This window comes from Theropithecus gelada, chromosome 4 (genome assembly GCF_003255815.1).
Source record: "Theropithecus gelada isolate Dixy chromosome 4, Tgel_1.0, whole genome shotgun sequence".
Taxonomy (NCBI): Eukaryota; Metazoa; Chordata; class Mammalia; order Primates; family Cercopithecidae; genus Theropithecus; species Theropithecus gelada.
Genome location: NC_037671.1, coordinates 34,958,968 through 34,980,958, shown reverse-complemented (window position 1 = coordinate 34,980,958; position 21,991 = coordinate 34,958,968). Strand labels below are relative to the sequence as shown.

The 21,991-nt window shown below is 40.5% G+C and overlaps 1 protein-coding gene across 3 annotated transcripts; it reads right to left on the bottom strand.

Moving 5' to 3' along the window:
* Nucleotides 1–7,445: 7,445 nt before the first annotated feature.
* LOC112623519 (HLA class II histocompatibility antigen, DQ alpha 2 chain) lies at nucleotides 7,446–13,917 on the bottom strand. Of its 3 annotated transcripts, none has more exons than XM_025384050.1 (5): nucleotides 13,557–13,917; nucleotides 9,519–9,767; nucleotides 8,824–9,105; nucleotides 8,297–8,471; nucleotides 7,446–7,928 (listed from the first exon to the last, which is right to left on the bottom strand). In XM_025384050.1, exons 1-4 carry the CDS (start codon nucleotides 13,636–13,638, stop codon nucleotides 8,317–8,319), a joined length of 768 nt encoding a protein of 255 aa, XP_025239835.1. In that variant the 5' UTR covers nucleotides 13,639–13,917; the 3' UTR covers nucleotides 7,446–7,928; nucleotides 8,297–8,316. The 3 variants fall into 3 exon arrangements, with proteins under 3 accessions (XP_025239835.1, XP_025239834.1, XP_025239833.1); XM_025384049.1 differs by having other exon boundaries at nucleotides 7,446–7,794; XM_025384048.1 differs by having other exon boundaries at nucleotides 7,499–8,131.
* Nucleotides 13,918–21,991: the final 8,074 nt, after the last annotated feature.

Below are 21,991 nucleotides of genomic sequence, written 5' to 3'. Positions count from 1 at the left end.
GACAGTTTCATAGAAACAACTATTTTTTTTGCACCCAGATTTCATTGGATAGTATAATATTTCATGGATAATTTAATTAAAAGAACAAGTATATCCTGTGAAAATAAGTTTGCTAACACAAATAACTGAGTCTTAGACAGCATATAACATGGAGGAAAGTATGTAGGTGTTCTAGAGAACAACCTACCAGTCTTGAACATTTTTCCTTACCTTACGAATATTAACAGTATATCTTTTGGAGACAGTGGTGCTCGTCAGTATTCCAAAGCTCCTGTACATTTCCAAGTCTTTTCTGCTGTTAGGTTAGGGTCATTTGACTAACAGTAGCCAATGGAACTTGCAAGTAGGTGTGTGATGGTGTATGAGATGCTGGAAACTCCATAACCTGAGTCACTTGAATAACTGTGGAATTAAGTCTCCTTATTGAGTTAAGCCACTGAGATCTACTTTTTACTGTGGGTTAAGATATTACAACATAACCTTGCCCTTCCTGATTATCATGAAATGTCTTTTCTGTTGTTGTTGTTGGTTTTTTTTTTTTTTTTTTTTTTTGAGACAATCTCACTCTGTTGCCCAGGCTGGAGTGCAGTGGCACTTTCTTGGCTCACTGCAAGCTCCGCCTCCCAGGTTCATGCCATTCTCCTGCCTCAGCCTCCTGAGTAGCTGGGACTACAGGCGCCCGCCACCATGCCCGGCTGATTTTTTATGTGTTTTAGTAGAGACAGTGTTAGCCAGGTGTTCACCATGTTAGCCAGGATGGTCTTGATCTCTTGACCTCATGATCCTCCTGCCTCGGCCTCCCAAAGTGCTGGGATTACAGGCGTGAGCCACCACACCTGGCCCAAGAAACATTTAACTTAAGGAAGAGAGTTCTTAAGTTAAAAGGGTGAACCAATTGAGTTAATGGAAGTTAAGAGATGATTTTTTTAAACAAAAATTTAAAAAACAGAAAACTTTATTTGAACAAGAAAAAGTTAAGAATGTTACACTTCAAAAGAATTTTAGATTCATTAATTATTTTTAATTGACAAATAACTGTATTTACAGGGTACTACATGACTTTTTGATACATGTGTTAAACCAAGCTAATTAACATATCCATCACTTCACTTTTTTTGTGGTATGAATATTTACAGTCTACTCTCTTAGCAATTTTCAAATATACAATACAGTTGGCCCTCTGTATCTGTGGGTTCCACATCCTCTGATTCATTCAACTGTGGATTGAAAATATTTAGAAAAAAATGAAATACAACAGTAAAAATAATTCCAATTCAAAAATAATACAGTGTAACAACCATTTACATAGCATTTACATTGCACTGGGTATTATAAGTAATCTAGAGATGATTTAAAGTATATGGGAGGATAAGCTTAGGTTATATGCAAAAACTAAGCCATTTCTTAGGAAGAAACTTGAGCATTCTCAGATTTTGGTATACAGGGAGGGTCCTGGAACCAATTCTTCATGGATGCCGAGGGACGACTATACATTATTATGAACCGTAGTCACTATGCTGTACGATCGATCTCCAGTACTTATTCCTCCGCCTAACTGAAACTTTGTACTTTTTTTCTGAGACTGGGTCTAGTTCTGGCTGGAGTGCAGTAGTATGATCACAGCTCACCGCAACCTTGACTTCTCAGGCTCAATCCATCCTCCCACCTCTGTCTCTGGAGTAGCTGGGACTACTGGCGTGTGCCATCATGCCTGGCTAATTTTTGTATTTTTTATAAAGATAGGGTTTCACCATGCTGCCGAGCTGGTCTTGAACTCCTGGGCTCAACGAATCCACGTTCCTCAGCTTCCCAAAGTGGTGGGATTACAGGCATGAGCCACCACACCATGCACTTCTTTGTACCTTTTGACCAACGTCTTCTCATTCCTCCTTGTCCCCCTCCCTACTACCCTCACTTCCCCAATTGCCGTGATTTTGACTTTTTTAGATTCCACATGTCAGTGAGGTCATGCGGTATTTATCTTTCTGTGCCTGGCTTATTTCACTTAACATAATGTCCCCCAGGTTCATCCATGTTGTAAATAATGTAAAAGATTTCCTTCTTTTACAAGGCTAAATAGTATTCTATTGCATACATAGACCACAGTTTCTTTTTCCACTCATCTGCTGATGGACACTTAGGTTGATTCCATCTCTTGGCCATTGTGAGTAGTGCTGCGATGAACCTTGGAGGGCAGAGAGCTCTTTGATACACTGATTTCATTTTCTTTGTCGATGTACCCAGGAGTGGAATTGCTGGATCATGTGGTAGTTCTATTTTAAATTTTTAAATAGATGATGAATTTTAAAAAACATTTATTTGGGCTGGGTGCTCTGGGTGCAGTGGCTCACACCTGTAATCCCAGCACTTTGAGAGGCCAAGGAGGGTGGATCACGAAGTCAGGAGTTCAAAACCAGTCTGGCCAACATGGTGAAACTCTGTGTCTACTAAAAATACAAAAATTAACCGGGCATGGTGGCACGCACCTGTAGTCCCAGCTACTCGGAAGGCTGAGGTGGGAGAATCACTTGAACCCAGGAGGCAGAGGTTGCAGTGAGCCGAGACCACACCATTGCACTCCAGCCTGGATGACAGAGTGAGACTCCATCTCAAAACACACACACACACACACACACACACACACACACACACACACTTTTGTTTTCTTCCACATGAATATATATGTATTCCCAGGAACTAGACACCATTTCTGTTGTGGATGCTATTCTGTTCTACCTAAACTCCCCCCTTTGGAACTGAAGATTTTATTCTCTCATTGCTGGGAATGTTGCTGGCTGACTGCCCTTAGCTGTCAGTCATCCCCTGGAATTCCCTTAGGTGATGAAAGCTTCCTCATCGAATTTTACTCCACTTCCCAGGAAGAACCCACCTATAATGACTGGTCAGTGTAGGGGTATAAAGGTCCTAAACCCTTTCCCTAATTTGGGCCAACTCTAAAGGGCTCTTAACAGCTTCAGAACTCCCTGGGGATTAGTCTGAAGACTTTTTGTGACTGACTGATAGTCCAATTTCTAAAACCCTGCTTTAATTCATGAACCATCTTACATAATGTTTTTTTGTTTAGTTTAGTTTTGTTTTTTTGAGACGGAGTTTCACTCTTGTTGTGCAATCTCACTCTGTTGCCCGGGCTGGAGTGCAGTGGCACAATCTCAGCTCACTGCAACCTCCACCTCCCGGGTTCAAGTGATTCTCCTGCCTCAGCCTCCCAAGTAGCTGGGATTATAGGCACCCACCACCATGCCCAGCTAATTTTTTGTATTTTTAGTAAAGACGGGGTTTTGCCATGTTGGCCAGGCTGGTCTCAAACTCCTGACTCAGGCGATCCACCCGCCTGGGCCTCCCAAAGTGCTGGGATTATAGGCGTGAGCCACTGCGCCTGGCCAAATATCATGTTTTAACAGCCCAGCTTTAACAATGCTCAATTCGTGGGCAATTTTGTAAGCCCACCCAATTAATCATACTTGCACACTGGGTTGTTTTGAAGATACTTTCAGATATCGTATTTCATTTATGATTATTTTATTATGAAAATCTAAAGCATAATGGCTTTTTAGAAACATAACAGCAATGCCATTACCACACTAAAATTAGAGAATACCTTAATACGGTCAGTGTCAACTTTTCTGATTACCTCATGTAAATTTGGTTCATATATTTCTTCAGCCTTTTAAAAATGTATAGCTTTTCTTCTCTCTCTCTCTTTGAATTGTTGCTGAAGAAATGGAGTTGTTTATCTAGAAGTTCACATATTCTGGATCTTGTTGGTTGCATCCCTGTGGTGTCATTCACCATGGGATTTGTTAGTTGGACTCCAGAAAATAACAATAACACCAGTTGTTAACACCTATTGACTACTTACTATATGCCAGTCTGTGCATGAAGTGCTTCATTTGTAATAAAATGTTTAATTCTTCAAATCCCTAGTTTGTATGTGGTAAGTACAAGCCTGAAATATTTCATGTGATTTTTAGAATTTTGTAAATTTTATTTATTATATATTTTTAGAGATGGGGTCTTGCCCTGTTGCCTGGGCTGGGGTGACCACAGTGGCACAATCCTAGCCCATTGAAGCCTTGAACTCCCGGGCTCAAGCACTCCTCTCACATCAACCTCCAGAGTAGCTGGGACAGGAGCACCACCATGAGCTAATTTATTTATTTATTTATTTATTTTTGAGAGCTAATTTTTTTTTTTTAAATTTTTAGTAGAGATGGGGTTTCTCCATGTTGATCAGGTTGGTCTCAAACTCCCAACCTCAGGTGATCCACCCACCTCAGCCTCCCAAAGTGCTGGGATTACAGGCATGAGCCACCACACCAGGCCAACTAATTTATTTTTATGTTGTGGAGACGGAGTCTTGCTTTGTTGCCCAGGCAGCTGTTGAACTCCTGGCTTCAAGCAATCCTCCCCCATTGGCCTCCGAAGTGCTAAGATCACAGGCACGAGCCTCTGTGACCCCCTAATTTTGTAAATTTTAAACAGTGTGATATTAAATATTAATGAAATCATACTTTATGTATGTAATCTGAAATAATTCAAATAACTCAAATAATTTTTTAAGAATCGCATGATTTAAAATCATGCAGGTGGATTGGTAACCCTGTTTACAGTAATGTCAATAATGACTCTATTTTGTTAGCTGATAAAAATAAATACTTACTCTTATTTTTTAGAATTAGTTTTAATTCTGCTATTTTAACATTACATACTCATTTTTTGAATACATACTTTTAATAAAATGCAACTATCATTTTATTAAAAGCTTTCCACAATACTTCTTGAGGAAGAAGCCTGAGTTGCACAGCACTTGTAGATTTCTGCACAACTCTGATCATTATGCCATTCAGTATAACCCTTATATTACACACACACAAATACACATACACATGCACACAAAAGCACACAACTCCAAAATACTGGGTTCTTGCCTCATGAATCATTGAAATTTATATGCAATTTATTTGAAACCCTATTGCTATAAATTTCTTAGCACATTTGTGCATTTTAATGTGACTATTTTTCATACTAAAATTTTTATTTTATATATTTGGGATCATAATTAGTTACTTTTTCTTTTCCTTTTTAAAAATAGACTTTATTTTGAAGCAGTTGTAGATTCACAGAAAAACTGAGCAGAAGGTACAGAGATACCCCAGAGGTCCCCAACCCCCCGGCCATGGACCGGTACCAGTTGGTGGCCTGTTAGAAACAGCCACGCAGTGGGTGAGCCAGCATTACCAACCGAGCCCTGCCTTCTGTCAGATCAGTGGTGGCATTAGATTCTCATAGGAGCGCGAACCCTATTGTTAACTGTGCATGCAAGAGACCCAAGTTGCATGTTCCTTTTGAGAATCTAACTAATGCATGTTGATCTGAGGTGGAACAGTTTCACAGTTTCATCCCCAAATCATACCCACATTCCATCCTGCTATCTGTGGAAAAATTGTCTTCCATAAAACTGGTCTCTGGTGCCAAAAAAGGCTAGGGACTGCTGCCAGACACACTCTGCTCCTACACATGCATAGCCTCCCCCATTGGCAACGTTTCCCACCAGAGTGGTACATTTGCTGTAATTTATAAACTTACGTTGGCACATCATTATCACCCAAAGTCCACAGTTTACATTAAGTCTCACTCTTGGTGTTGTACGTTCTGTGGATTTGGGCAAATGCATAATGACATTTTTCATCATTGTGGTATCAAATAGAGTAGATTCATTGCCCTAAAAATCCTGTCTTCTGTGATGGACATTTTCATGATCATCACTGGTTCCGACTCCCTGTGCTTACTGATTCCCAGTCAGCATTTTAAATCATTTTCCCCTTGAACTTTCTTCGCCTCCTCCCCAAAGTAAACATGCATTAACATCTGTCGCATATGAAATACCTTGAATAAACACTTATGGGCTATAAGGAAGGAATATATCCCTTCTTAGAGAGTTGAAAACCAAAGTCAAATACTACAATTTCTCATCCTAAGAGTTCTGTTAGTAATCGATCTCAGTCTCTCTCATTCTGGAGAAAAAAATCCTCCAATGATCATATGAAAAGAAATTCACCCATAGCTCTACATTTGAATCTCCTAAATCATTAAGGGGCTGAGAAAAACAAAAGTACTTTTCATATAATGTGATCCATTATTTTAAATAAATTAATTATTAATATAACTACAATGTTTTCTTGTGTATTTATATACTATGTGTAAGGCATTAACTATATATCAAGAATATTCAAATTCCATCAATAACTGTGAGGAAATTATTATTATTCCTACATTGTGGATGAGAAAAATAAGGCCGGAAATGTTAGATACTTTACCCATTTATAAAGTTTAAAATACTAGCTTCAAAGTACTGAGTCCTGGATTTGGATTTAGGGTTCTTTGCACCAAACTATACTGTATCAATTACTGCATTAATGTTTTGGTTTTTTTCCTCCAATTAAAATTTAAACTCACGGATGCATGTAGCGCGGTTAGAAATATCCTCACAGATTTCATAGCTGTTTAGAGCCATGAGATCACTGCTGACCCATTTTCTCTGTCAGAGTTTCTGTCAGGAGACAGCCAACCCAGTGGAGGACACAGCACCCACAGCTACTGCTACATTGTCTCAACTGTGTTATTCCTCCTAGGGTTCCTCTCATAAGCTAGTGCTTTCCTTAGCCAGGAGGGGTGAGGGGAAAGGGCTGAGGATTTCTGAAGATATTGGCATTGTTTTTTATCGGCATGTTTACTAGAAACATCCTGCAGCCATATCTACTCTACTGTCTCCTTCATGCCAGGGTGGCACAGGGAAAGCTACATGATTATCTAGCAAAGCTTCATTCAGGAGGTGAGGCAGATATACTAGGGCTCCTAGATATGTCTGCGGTTTCTACTCCCATCCCTTTCCTCATTGTCACTAACCCTATGTGAGGAATAAGTACTTGTTCCTTTTCAGATACCCACATTATTGTCTTATTCTAATGTTTTTCTGACTTCCATTTCTTTTCCTGCCTAAGGAATTTTTATTCCCTCAAGATGAGGAGGGTGGAGGAAGGGTTCTACTGTCATCATTCTTCACAATTTAAAGTTTTGAGAATCAGGCCGGGCGCGGTGGCTCAAGCCTGTAATCCCAGCACTTTGGGAGGCCGAGACAGGCGGATCACGAGGTCAGGAGATCCAGACGAGCCTGGCTAACACGGTGAAACCCCGTCTCTACTAAAAAAATACAAAAAACTAGGTGGGCGCCTATAGTCCCAGCTACTCGGGAGGCTGAGCCAGGAGAATGGCATAAACCCAGGAGGGGGAGCTTGCAGTGAGCTGAGATCCGGCCACTGCACTCCAGCCTGGGCAACAGAGGTGTCTCCATCTCAAAAAAAAAATAAAAAAATAATAAAAAAAAAAGTTTTGAGAATCAATTTTCACTATTGATATTTTTGAGATTCAAAGTTCCTTTATCCTAACCTATTTATCTGTCATACTTTCAAAAGTCATATTGAAATTACTACAGACTTACTTTTTTATTTTAAAATTTTTGCTGTAACAATTCTGAGCCAAAGGCAGAGGATATCTATTAATTTCATTGTTGCCTTAATTGAGGGGTGGGTGGCAGTGCCAAGGGTAGGAACACAAGGAAGAAAGAAATATTAATGTCAGCTAAGAAATCAACGTATTATCAGGCTATAATGTACTTGGTTGCTTCTGTGTTACTGGACATGACAAATGATCTGGGAAATAAGGTTAAATTTTCCATAAGAGCCTCCCAATTCTTAGACATAGTTTCAGTCAGCTCTGGATGAAAAATGGAAAAATTTGACATAGGTCTCATAAAGGGAATTTGTTGCTTCCATGGAGATTATAGATGGAGGTTACTCAGGAATTAGGTAGCTAGGTGGCTTACCCCAGGCATCTCTTAGTAGGTAACACTTGAGAAAAGAAAAAATCAGGAAGTCAGGAAAAGAATTCAAAGGCATTTGTGAGCTCTGAGCAGATATAGCAATTTAAGTCCCACAGAAGAGGTGAGAGGAGAAACATTTGGAGGAAAAAAGGCATATGATAAATCGGGTCAGAAAATAATGCTAGGTCATGTAGCAAGTCCACTCTTCTGCTCCTGTAGATGGCGATGCACCTGCAACAGGACAGACATGAGATTGGTGGGTGTTAGGCCACTCCTATGTCATCATCATGCCACTTCCCAATTCCCCTACAACTTTCAACCATTCATGTTCACAGCTTCCTCCCACTTTCCTTCCTCTCATACTGAGGCTTCAGCTCTAACCAATCTCAATCTTACCTTCCCTTCCAGAATGGGATTCACAAGGGCCCTTGGTGTCTGGAAGCACCAACTGAACGCAGGCCTCGGATGATCAAGACGGTCCCCACCACAATGCCCACGAGGCCCACAGACAACCCCAGGGCGCAGACCACAGTCTCTGTGAGCTCTGACATAGGTGCTGGAATCTCCGGCTCTGCGGAAGTGAAATTGTTGAGGTGAGAAAGCAGAGTGTGCTCATGCGTGTGTGTCTGGGATGGGATGGGGTGGAGGGTTGGCTCTGCAAAGACTCAAGGCCCCCGGCTTAGGGAGGAGAGTGAAGTCTATCATTAGAAACCCATGAGGTGGCAGGCCTGCTCCCACCCTGTGGAGTGTACTTTCATTTTTAATACATCTCTGCTTTTGTTGCTTATTATTTCAAAAAAAAAAAAAGATAAAAGAAACTAATGAAGCGTGGAAAACAAGTTTTGGGATATAAGAGTAAAAGGTAGAAGGTTCTGAACTTGACAGATAAGAAAGCATCAAAAAATGGTGGAACTCATCCTTACCCCAGTGTTTCAGAAGAGGCTCGTCCAGGCCCCAGTGCTCTACCTTGCAGTCATAAATCTCATCAGCAGAAGGGAGGAAGGTGAGGTAACTGATCTTGAAGAAGGAATGATCACTCTTGGAGAGGAAGCTGGTCTCAGAAACCCCTTCTGTGACTGAGTGCCCATTGCTCAACCATGTGATGTTCACCACAGGAGGAAAGATGTTGTCCACAAGACAGATGAGGGTGTTGGGGTGACCCAGTGTCACGGGAGACTTGGAAAACACTGTGACCTCGGGAACCTCTGTGGTGAGGAAACAGCACTGATGTGAAGTGTGAACAGCTCTGCCCTGAGCTTCTGCATTACATCCTGGAAGAGCCCTCCTACCAGCATTTCACCACCTGATAGTCAAAGAGGCCTTATTCACCTTCTGCTTGGGAGCAACGACACTTTGCTTCTGCTTTATCCCTATGCCCTTCTCTCTGTGGGCATGTTTAATAAAGTAGGAGGTTGATGAGACCTCTCCTAGAAGGATTTAATGAATGCATAAAGGAAAGACCCTTGTATTCCATGGGAATATGTGATTTTAGAGATGGGAGATGATAAAATTTCAGCAAATGCCATAAGAAGATCTGGGGACCTCTTGGAAAGAAAATAATGAAACTTGATATGAGAGGATAGATTGAGTAAAGAGAGGCAGAATGGTGAACACATACCATTGGTAGCAGCGGTAGAGTTGGAGCGTTTAATCATCATGTTCAAGGTGTGTTTTCCCACAGCGATGTTTCTCAGTGCACCCTGAGGGTCAAAACCTGCAAATTTGCTGAACAGAGGCAACCGCCAGACAGTCTCCTTCCTCTCCAGGTCAACATAGAACTGCTCGTCTCCATCAAATTCATGGGTGTACTGGCCAGAGGAACCATAAAACTGGTAGAAGTTTACACCGTAAGAGGCAACGTGGTCAGCTGATGAGTGAAGATGACAAGCAGGAAGGCGGAGAACAGGGGAAGAAAGAACCTTACTACACAAAATGACAGAAGAAATTGACATTCAAATATTACGGGTTTCATCTTTGGCACAGTCTGTGGACATTTCCAGCCCCTGCTTCCTCCCCTCTTCGTGTTGGTAGTTGTCCAGTTAAAAGTGCACTTTCTTTCCCACTCTAATGTGTGCTACACAAGGGCAGAATATTGCATGTCCAATTTTTACTATTTCCTGAGTGCCTGGCACATCATGGACTTGTTATTAAATAATATAAATGAACAAAAGAAGGAATGAATGAGTTATCATAGTATTTAGCTTTCTTAGTCATAGATTAGTTTCACTTCCCTCTGCTTCCTAAGAGTTATCTTTCACTTAATTCTTTCATGAATTAATAACAAATTGAGTATACTTCCTTTCCTCTCAGGACTGGCTCAGAACAGGACACTCTACACAGAGATCTTTCTTTTTTTAAAAAAAGGAAAAACATGCAGGATCTTATTAATTCAAAATAATTTCTGCTAACAATTGTAGGGTATAAGACTATAACAAGAAAAGTAATAACATTACAAAATATATAATAAATAAGCAATGCTTCCTTCTAAGGTCTCTGTTTTGTTAATAGCAATGATCCTTGGAGGAGAGCAACTGATTTCTTCTGAAATGAAAAGTGGAAGCTCTACTAGGTTTTGGATTTCTGTCATTCCCCCAACCTTTTCTCACCTTTTTTTTCCTCTGAAGGAGGTTACTAAATGTCTACAGCGTTCTGATTCAACATTTATATTTGCTTGAGGACTCAGGTAAATTAAACCCGTTTTCCTCTAATGGGCAGTGTGCTTGTCTGAGGATGCCAGAGCAGAACAGCAGTCGTGCAGTATGACTCCAGCCAAATGAGCCGAACTGGACATGCTTGTCAAGACATGTGTAAGCCTTTTACCATCGTATCTTTCCTTCCTTCCCCACTTTCTGAGCATCCACAAGTGTCAGACATAGCAGGGGATGTGTGAAACACCGATCAGGCATGGTCTACCATTAAGGAACAAACTGAACAGTGGAAGAGTCAGGTAGGAAAGGGAGCAGATACAATGTACTGTGGTAAGTTCTGTGAGGAGGATATCGACAGCCTTACAGTCCAACATCCTTCACAAGTATCTGCCAATCAAACCAAACTACATTATCCTTTCATGTTCCCTGGTCTTTGCAGTGGTCTGTTGTTTTTCTCCCTGAAATGAAATTATCTTTTAGGACTTCCTGGAGAAATCCTAAAATCCATCCTTGAGGTTTCTGCTTAAGTTAACAACTTTGTAGCTAAGGCCTCTCATCAACATGTTTTTGGCCATGTTATGACCTCCAGCTCTTCCATCTCAACAACTGGCCATCCAAGTTTGTCTGTTCCTCTTACAGCTCACCTTCTTCCCTATCCAGTATGACCACCCTGGATGGTCTTAACAAGCCACCAACAAAGCCTCCTTATCCTTGCAATAAACCTTGACTCTTTGTTCAAACATAAATATAAATGGAATATATGCAATCCTTCTTTTCATCTGGTACTTGTCTTGGATTGCTGAGTTTTGCTGAAGGATGTCACCCTGCTGGCCCAGCTGAAACCAAGTCACTTGTATTGTTTCAGCCTCTGCTGGGTCCACTGCCCTGCTCAGCAATGGCCTTCTGCTTTCCTGCACCCCATACTATTTCCATCACTAGTCTGGTCACCCTCTGCAGGAAAGACAGCATGACTTTTCATCTTTGAATCATTAAAACTTAGCTCACTGTGTGCTCAAACATGTGATTGAATGACAGTTGCTATATTTGAAGACCACATAGATTTTGGGGAAGATGGACAGGCACACAGGTGGCAGAACCATACAGAGGCCAGGATCAGCCATGACCAGCACTGCGTTCTAACTTATGAGCTCCGAGCACTCTTGCTTGTGTGGGCCCCTTCCTCCACAAAAATATGGAAAATGTATTTTATGACTGAATTCATATAAAGACAATACAATCCAGGCTGAATTAACAGTTAAAACATTTTCTTAGGCTCTAAAATTTCATTTTTTCCTAACTTTTAAAGGAGTTAAAACATTCTCATGTAGCTTTATAGTATGGAGGCTCCCCTGCACTACCGCAGTGTGCCTAACGGGTGAGCCGAGTCTAACCAGGGCTCTCTGGTGTGAGGTTGAAGAAACAAAATTTGGAACAAAGAAGCCACGTGTTCTGGAGAAGCAGGTATTTAGAATGGTAGCAGCCACAGTTAATAAGGTTGTGGAAGGTTTAGAGTAGCTTCCAGTTCACTTCCCCTTTTAACTATCTGACTTTTCAACTTTTGTTTTACAAACCCACTATCCACATCTATAAAGGAGCAGAGAGTCAGAGATGGATCCTGAAAGAGAAGAGGGAGAAAGGAATGTATGAAGAGAGGTGGAAAGAGATAAATGACAAAGGCAGAGGGGACTAAGGGACCAAATAATTAATCTGTGCTTCCTTCCTTCCTTTTTCTTTCTCCTTCCTTCCTTCCTTCCTTCCTTCCTTCCTTCCTTCCTTCCTTCCTTCCTTCCTTCCTTCCTTCCTTCCTTCCTTCCTTCCTTCCTTTCCTTCCTCTCTTTCTCTCTTTCTTTCTTCCCTCTTTCTTTTTGAGACAGGGTCTCTCTCTGTTGCCCAGGCTGGAGTGTAGTGGTGCCATAATGGCTCACTGCAGCCTTGACCTCCGGGACTCAAGTGGTCCTCCCACTGCAGCCTTCTGAGTAGGTGGCACAACTGGTACGCACCACTACGCCTGGCTAATTTTTATTTTTATTTTTTGTATAGATGAGGTTTTGCTATGTTGCCCAGGCTGGTCTCGAACTCCTGGGCTCAAAGGATCCTCCTGCCTTGGCCTCCCAAAGTGCTGGGATTACAGGCATGAGCTACCATGTCTGGACCACTTTTCTTTTTATAGGACTTCATTAGATGAGGTGAAGAACAGGTAATTTGGATTGATAATTTGAGAATAAAATGATTTGATTTACCAAGTTTTTCTACTATAAATTCTCAATTTTAAAATAAAAGGATTCCTTATTTTGTTAAATAAAATAAATGTGAAGCTATACTTGTAATAGAAATATGGGAAAAAATTGACATTCATGTTTTCACTATTTACAAACCTTATCTACATGGCCATTTTATTTATTTGTGAGGTGACACATATGAGGCAGCTGAGAGTAAGTGAGGACCATGTGATAAAATGATTGTTGAAGGCATTCAGCCTGCTGGACTCCTTTACCCACTCCCCACCTGTGCCAGTTCCCATGTGGAAATGTGAGTAAGTCTGAGAGAAAGAAAAGGGCATCTTTCTTAATGTCCATAGAGTATATAATTGATGGAACTATTTACCCCAAGATCTACTACAGGAAATATACAAAAAGCTTCCAAAGTTGTTCAGAGAAATTTGAGAGTGACACTTGACAAATTTTTAATAATAAAAAATTCTCCACTGATGGAAACCTCACTAATTTTTGAGGCAATCATGATGGAATGACATACAGACCTCCAGGCTGTGGTCATTGAATACAATATAAACAGAATAGCTTCCTTAGTGAATGCCAATGGCATAGATAACAAAAAGAGTAGGTTGGGACTCTGGTTTCCTGAAGGAGGAACAGCCATAATTTTTAAATCTCTTAATACTGAAAGGGCCCTTAGAAAATCTCTACAGTTTCTCTGCAAATGGTTTTCTATCTTTTTCTTCAATTTTCTGCCTTCCAGCTCCAGAGAACATCCCTCACTCATGCACTCACCCACAATGTCTTCACCTCCACACGGGCTCATCACGGTGGTCAGGGCGAGGGCCCCCAGCAACAGAGCTTTGTTTAAGATCATCCTCTTCCCAAGGCAGCCTCAGCAATTGCTGTTCTGAGCTGTAGAGCAATTGTGAGGACCTCGAGACAAGGAAATCTGAAGACACTCAAACCAAACCCCGCCAGGTCATGTTTTGGCCAGTTAGAAAAATCCCCTATGATGACACCTCAGTTACTAGTTGAAGAGTTTGTATTAAGAGCCCTGGAAGGAGACAGGGCAATCCCCTGGTTGTGATGCAGCCTCCACTCAGAGTGGACTTGAGGAAATGTTCTATGAATAGAGGGAGGACACTAAATTGGAATCTTCTCTAGTGTGTGCATGTCTGCCAGTGGCAAGAGGGGTGGGCATTTCTTTTCTTTTCTTTTTTCTTTCTTTTTTTTTTTTTTGAGATGTAGTCTCACTCTGTCACCCAGGCCGAGGTGCAATGGAGTGGTCTCGGCTCATTGCAACCTCTGCCTCCCAAGTTCAAGCAATTCTCCTGCCTCACCCTCCCAAGTAGCTGGGACTACAGGTGCCTGCCACCACGCCCAGCTAATTTTTGTATTTTTAGTAGAGATGGGGTTTCACTATGTTGGCCAGGCTGGTCTTGAACTCCTGACCTCGTGATCTGCCTGTCTCAGCCTCCCAAAGTGCTCGGATTACAGGCTTGGCCAGTGGTGGGGAATACTGCAACTGGCCAGTGGTGGGCATTTCTGAGCAGCCTCATGGATAGATGAGGTCATCAAATGAAATGGCATCCTTCAGGATTTTCTGGGTTACAATCTCCAGGAATTTTTCCCTGAGTTGATTTCCCTCCCTGGCAGTACCCATCCCCTGCCCTTTCTCTGGCTTCTGTATGTGGGTTAGCTGTTTTTCTTTTTGCTTCCATAGTACATGTGAAATTCTCCAAATGTTAAGTTGACCCCACCTACCTCGGGATCTCTGCTGGTGGTAGCCAAGCAATACCTTTGCCTTTTCTACTTGTATAAATCCAGCTGGGTAAGTTCTTCTCAAGCTCTCAAAAGATCCAGGTGGTTTTGGCCAGGGCAATAAAAAATAGTTATAATGTCAGATGGTGCTGTCTATAGTAACTGTATGAGATTTTATACAATTTTCCTTTGCGTTGAGTAATTTTTATGTTCTGTGTTTTGGTGCTTACTAAGTATGTTTAAAGGAAATTTAGGGACATTGATTACATTTAAAATTTGGCTGGCTCAATTACTCTAAGATTTTTTTTAAAAAATGTTAAGGTCAAGTCAAAAGTTGAGGGTAGAATAAAGAGAATTGCACTAACTTAGAAAAATTGTTTTCTTTTCTTAAACTACCAGATCTTTTAAAATTTGCTATCCTACCACATTAAAATTCCAGATATTTGCAAGGGACTATAGATTGAGCTAAAGTTAGTCATTAGAGGGAAACTTATTATTTTTTTCAGATGAATACATTTTCTGTATGTGATAGAAACCATAAGTTAATGGAACTTATATTCAGAATCACTCTGTCCTTGCTAAATGGCCTTCTGAGATTCTCAGCACTATGTTTTACCTCCCAGTGGCAGAGACTGTAAAAAAAGGTGAAACAAAAAAATATCCTGACACCTGAGAGCTGCCTGGATGCAATTAACAAAGACTTGGTGTTGCTAGGAGCTAGCCTGGCATTCCCAGGTGGTTTTGGTTCTCCTGTTGAAGATAAAGGATTTCATAGAACATCAGAATCAGACAGGTACTCTGTGAGCACAATGGATTGAGACAGAATACCAGAATGCTCAGTCATCATGTCTGCACCCAGAGAAAACATGAATATTGTCCAAACCACAAAAATGATCAGGCACATCTTTCTCTTGGGAGTGATTGCTGCTTCTTTACCAATTACATCTGTAGCCTCAGGGTAGTCTTACCTCCCTCTAGATAGGAATTGTGAAGCTGCCCAATCATAGCATTGCCACCCTAACCCTCCATTTTCTGTCAGAATCCAATTAAAAGCAAAATCACTCTTTCATAAATCCTCCCCAAAATCACCTTAAACAAGCACAAACCTTACAATTGATTAATGGTCAATTTTATGTGTCAGCTAGACTGTGATCCCCAGTTATTCAATTAAGCACTAATAATCTAGATGTTGCTCAGAAGATATTCTGTAGATGTCACCGAAGTTCATAATCAGTTGACTTTAAGAATGTATCAGCCAGGCGTGGTGGCTCACGCCTGTAACCCCAGCACTTTGGGAGGCCGACGAGGGCAGATCACCAGGTCAGGAGATGGAGACCATCATGGTTAAAATGGTGAAATCCCGTCTCAACTAAAAAACAACAACAGCAACAACAAAAAAACACAAAAAATCAGCCTGGTGTGGTGGCGGGCGCCTGTAGTCCCAGCTACTCAGGAGGCTGAGGCAGGAGAATGGCGTGAACCCAGGAAGCGGAGCTTGCAGTGAGCTGAGATCATGCCACTGTACTCCAGCCTGGGCTACAGAGAAAGACTCTGTCTCTAAAAATAAATAAATTAATTAATTAATTAAATAAAATAAAAAAAGAATTTATCCTAGAAAAACTGGGTGAGCTTATCCTAGAAAAGCTGGGTGAGCTTAACCTAAGCTGTTGAAAAGCTGAGCTGAGGTTTCTCTGAGGAAACAGAAATTCCACTCTGGACAGCGCGTCAGCCTGTGCTGAGAGTTCCAGCCTGCCCTTCCTGACAACTACCTCCCAGTGGATCTTGGACTTACCTAGCCTACCCCCCAGTTGCAAAAATTAATTCCTTTCAATCGTTCTCTTAATATATGTATTCTTCTGGTTCTACTTCTTTGGTTCCAACAATCCCTTACTGAGGGGCTGCATGATTCATGATTCCCCATGGTGAGTTTTCTCTATCATTGCAATGAACCATAAAGCCAACTTGTTCATTCAAGGGTATGCTCCTGCTGGTCTTTGGCTGGAAGCATTGAGGTACCTCATTAGGCAGTTGTGAGGAATGTACATATACTGCACTTGGAATGAAAAATTCCTAAGACTCTTTACATGTAGTTATCATATTTTAATATCATCCTCGTGTTCCAAGGATAATATTAAAGCCCAAAGAGTTGAAAGACTTTTTCCAGGGTCACACAGCTGGTAAGTAGTACAGATGCAATGCTATGGGGCAAGCCATGAGTTCTTGTGTGGAGTGATGGGTGAGAGTCTCCTTCTGTGTGGATTCGGGATCCAGTTCCTTAACATCATGAGGAGAGATATTTGACCCTATAGGTGGCTTTTTTCTTTCTAGCTCCTGCCATTGTGAATGAAGACGGTTTCTGAGGTCCCATTTGAGATGTGCTCCCTTTACCACTCAATATCCTTCTTGCCATTTAGCAAATAGCATGTTTTTATCTTTTCTCCTGTGTCTAAACTCACCTGCTTTGTATCTCATGGAAATTCCTTAGGATTTTGTCAAATAAACAAAGTGTTTTGGGATGGTACTCCAGAATTTCACCTATTAACATTATAGTTTAAATAACTCAACTCCAGTTAAGAAGTTAGGGTGTTAAATTGTGAGATTAGAATCGTGTCTTGGATGGGAAGTTAAGGGTGCTGCTTCAGATCTCACATCCTGTGGGGTGAAGGGAAAGTCCAAGCAAGGTAAAGTCTTTAAAGAGATAATAGGTGCCCTTTCTATCTTTAACCTAGTTTTGTCTCTCTCCTCTTCCTGCTTCATCCAGCCATAACACAGTGAACCTTGTTCCAGTTGCTTGTCTTCAGGTCATAATTTTAATGTAAGGTAAAATAATAAGTAAATGAAACTCAGAAGAACAGTATACCATTTTAACAGAAGCTAATTTGTTGCCTTTGTCTAGTAGAAAAAGAAAAGGTCCTCTTCATAAATTAATAGTGGGAATAAAATTTGGATTTCAAAATTTGTCCAACAATTTTCTTAGAAAGCACTTATTGACATGCCATTGATTCCATAACTAAAATAGCAATAGGATGTGCCATTATAGTTGACATTATTAAGGGCTCTCTAAGATAGGTAGAATTTACGTTAGTTCTAACAAACAGTTATAACATTCTCTAATACTCTGTGTATTTTCAAATTCTTTTAGTCTGACTTTATGCACTGGTGAAGTTTTACTCTGAAGACCAAGACTTCTATCTTGCTGTAAAGGTGCTTCACAACAATAACAGTCTAGAGTAGCAAAGTAAAAAGAATATAGATTTTGTAAGAAGATAAATATGTATTCTATTCTGCTTTTTATTTTATCAACTGCATCACCTTGGGCAAGCCACTCAAAATATCTGAGCCTTAAAGTTATTTTCTATAAAACAGAAGGAAAATTATTAGATGATAGTTAATATGGTAAAATGAAATGATAGAGAAGTACAAATTATAAAGTTAAATACAATCCAGTGTCTGACACATAGCAACTATTCCTGAGTGGTAGCTGCTACATAAAGACAAATATTAATAATGATAGTGATAATAACATCATGACTTGGGCTGCGAAAGCCTATCAATTTTTCCTCATTCATTTAACCTTCTCCCTGTGGCTCTCCAGGCATGTGGGAGCCTGTGAGCCACAGAAGCACTAAGAAATTGCTGAAAATGCCGGGTGCAGTGGCTCACACCTGTAATCCCAGTGCTTTGGGAGGCCAAGGCGGGTGGATCACCAGGTCAGGAGATCGAGACCATCCTGGCTACCACGGTGAAACTCTGTCTCTAGTAAAAATACAAAACATTTGCTGGGCATGGTGGCGGGTGCCTGTAGTCCCAGCTACTTGGGAGGCTGAGGCAGGAGAGTGGCGTGAACCCAGGAGGCGGAGCTTGCAGTAAGCTGAGTTCACACCACTGCACTTCAGCCTAGGGAACAGAGCAAGACTCTGTCTCAAAAAAGAAAAAAAGAAAAAAGAAAAAAGAAATTGCTGAAAATCAAAATGTTTTTGAAGACTGTTGTATCTGTCAGATTTTTCTATGTAACAAAGTACTCCTAAACTTAATAACTTCAAATAATGGTTTAGTATCTCCTCATGATTCTGTACAACAGCAAAATTGTGCTAAACCTACCTGGGTGGTCTTTATGTACTGGGCAAGTTCAGCTTTTCTCAGGTGGGCTCCTTTACATCTCTGTAGCATCAATAGGTTTGGCGGAGATAAGGGACCTCTCTCCATCCACGTGGGTTTATTATCCAGCAGGCCAGCTGAGGCTTGTCACAGGTGCTGGAAAGCTCTCCTGTGCAAGATAGAAACAGCAGGTATCTTGAGCTGAAATTTAAAACTCACAACATCACTTCCACCACATTCTGTTATTCAAAGCAAGTCATAGTAGTAGCTCACATCAAGAGATTGGTTAATAGATTGCATTTCTTGACAGAATAGGCTGCAAAGAATTTGTAGCTATTTTTGTAACTTATCATAAATATCCTCTGGTTTTTGGCAATATATGAATAAACTTAGTGCGTGAGCATTGGAGAGCCCCCATATTTGAAATAAATTCCACCCACTCACCTACCAGTCAAAATCTTACCTTTTCTAATCTGCGTTAAAAACACAGTGAAACTTTCTCATGGGAGACTTGAAATAACAACTGTTGAATTCCAATATGAATAATGTGCTACAATTTATTCTTATAGAAAACTTTATGGAGTTTTACTGATGAAAATACAGAAACGTGGAGAATTGTAAGTAATCTCTTATGATTGCCAAGCTCATATTCTGATACAAACTCCTGTATGCTAATATCTAGTCATATGGCTTCTCACAATCATAAAATTAATGAAGCAGAGGAAATTTATACAAACAATTGTTTGTTAGCAAGGCACACTGGCTCATGCCTATAATCCCAGCACTTTGGGAGGCCGAGGTGGGTGGATCACAAGGTCAGGAGATAGAGACCATCCTGGCTAACATGGTGAAACTCCATCTCTACTAAAAGTACAAAAAAAAATTAGCTGGGTGTGGTGGCGGTCCCCTGTAGTCCCAGCTACTCGGGAGGCTGAGGCAGGAGAAAGGCGTGAACCTGAGAGGCGGAGCTTGCAGTGAGCCAAGATCACACCACTGCACTCTAGCCTGGGTGACAGAATGAGACTCCTTCTTAAAAGAAAAAAAAAAAGTTGTTAAAAGAAATCAAAGGATATGAACAGACACTTCTCAAAAGAAGACATTTGTATAGCCAAAGGCACATGAAAAAATGCTCATCATCACTGGTCATCAGAGAAATGCAAATCAAAACCACAATGAGATACCATCTCACGCCAGTTAGAATGGCAATCATTAAAAAGTCAGGAAACAACAGATGCTGGAGAGGATGTGGAGAAATAGGAATGCTTTTACACTGTTGGTGGGAGTGTAAATTAGTTCAATCATTGTAGAAGACAGTGTGGCAATTTCTCAAGGATCTAGAACTAGAAATACCATTTGACCCAGCAATCCTATTACTGGGTATATACCCAAAGGATTATAAATCATGTTACTATAAAGACACATGCACACGTATGTTTGTTTTGGCACTATTCACAATGGCAAAGACTTGGAACCAACCAAAATGTTCATCAGTGATTGACTGGATAAATGTGGAACAGATACACCGTGGAATACTATGCAGTCATAAAAAAGGATGCAATCACGTCCTTTGCAGGGACATGGATGAAGCTGGAAGCCATCGTTCTCAGAAAACTATCACAAAGACAGAAAACTAAACACTGCATGTTCTCACTCATAGGTGGGGATTGAACAATGAGAACTCTTGGACACAGGGTGGGGAACATCACACACCAGGGCCTGTCAGAGGGTGTGGGGCTGGGGGAGGGATAGCATTAGGAGAAATACGTAATATAAATGATGAGTCGATGAGTGCAGCAAACCAACACAGCACATGCATAACTATGTATGAAACCTGCATGTTATGCATATGTCCCCTAAAACTTAAAGTATATTAAAAAACCCCACAATTGTTTGTTATTCAATATCAGTTCCACCAATTTTTTGTCAACAACAAAGAATTGTCATACTCCTATGTATATGAACTAGTTGTTTTAAATAACTCACTTGAATAAACTGCACGATTAATAACATGGGGAAAGATTGCTTTGTAATGATCGTCTCCTGAAAAACATGCAAAATTACTTCTATGTCCAGACCTGCCTTCTCCGCAGCTCCAGAGTACTCTACAGCTAAACAGAATAGGTTACTTCATGAAGACTTTGCAGAGACTATGGTATGTAATCAATAAATACTTGCTGACTTGGACTGAACTTCTTAATCATCTGATTCAGTTTACAGAATTGACTGTCTGGAGACTTAATATTCCTCATGTCTGGTAGTGATTGATTCTCTTCCCAGGAACTCCCCAGTCCTAATGTACATATTGTAAACATTCTTTATATAGATCTTTTTATTTACTTATTTATTTTTAGAGATGGGATCTCACTGTGTTCCTCAGGCTGGCCTCAAACTCCCAGGTCCCACCTCAGTCTTCCAACTAGCTGGGACTACAGGGGCACACCACCCCACCTGGCTATACAGTTACCTTTCCTTAGCCTTAATCATTAAACAAATGACAAATAATTTTTAATAAAATCTTTAAAAGCAAGTGCTTCCCAAAGCAATTTATAGATTCAATGCCTTTCCTATTAAAAACTACCACTGAGATTCTTCACAGAACTAGAGAGAGCCTGAATAGCCAAGGCAATCCAGACCAAAAAGAACAAAGCTCGAGGCATCACGCTACCTGACTGCAAACTATACTATAGGGCTACAGTAACCAGAACAGCATGGTACTGGTATAAGAACAGATACATAGACCAATGGAGCAGAATAGAAAATCCAGAAATAAGACCACACACCTACAACTATCTGATCTTCAGCAAGCCTGACAAAAACAAGCAATGGGGAAAGGATATCCTATTCAATAAATGGTGCTGGGATAACTGGCTAGCCATATGCAGAAGATTGAAACTGGAACCCTTCCTTACACCATATACAAAAATTAACTTAAGATGGATTAAAGACTTAAATGTAAAACCCAAAACTATAAAAATCCTAGAAGACAACTTAGGCAATACTACTCAGGACATAGGCATGGGCAAAGATTTCATTACAAAGAAGCCGAAAGTAATTGCAACAAAAACAAAAATTGACAAATGGGATCTAATTAAACTAAAGAGCTTCTGTACAGCAAAAGAAACTATCAGCAGAGTGAACAGACAACATATAGACTGGGAGAAAAGTTTTGTAAACTATGCATCCAACAAAGATCTAATATCCAGCATCTGTAAGAAACTTAAACAAATGTACAAGAAAAAAACAAACAACTCCATAAAAAAGTGGGCAAAGGGCATGAACAGACACTTCTCGAAAGAAGACATACATGTAGCCAACAATCATATGAAAAACAGTTCAACATCACTGATCATTAGATAAATACAAATCAA

Bases quoted from the DNA above. Each gene is read 5' to 3' on its own strand.
- LOC112623519 (XM_025384050.1), bottom strand. From the start codon at position 13,638: ATGATCTTAAACAAAGCTCTGTTGCTGGGGGCCCTCGCCCTGACCACC. The intron at 9,768-13,556 runs GTGAGTGCATGA...TTCACTCATCAG, and splicing joins TGGAGGTGAAGACATTGTGG to CTGACCACGTTGCCTCTTAC. The intron at 8,472-8,823 runs GTAAGGATGAGT...TCACTTCCGCAG, and splicing joins GCCTCTTCTGAAACACTGGG to AGCCGGAGATTCCAGCACCT.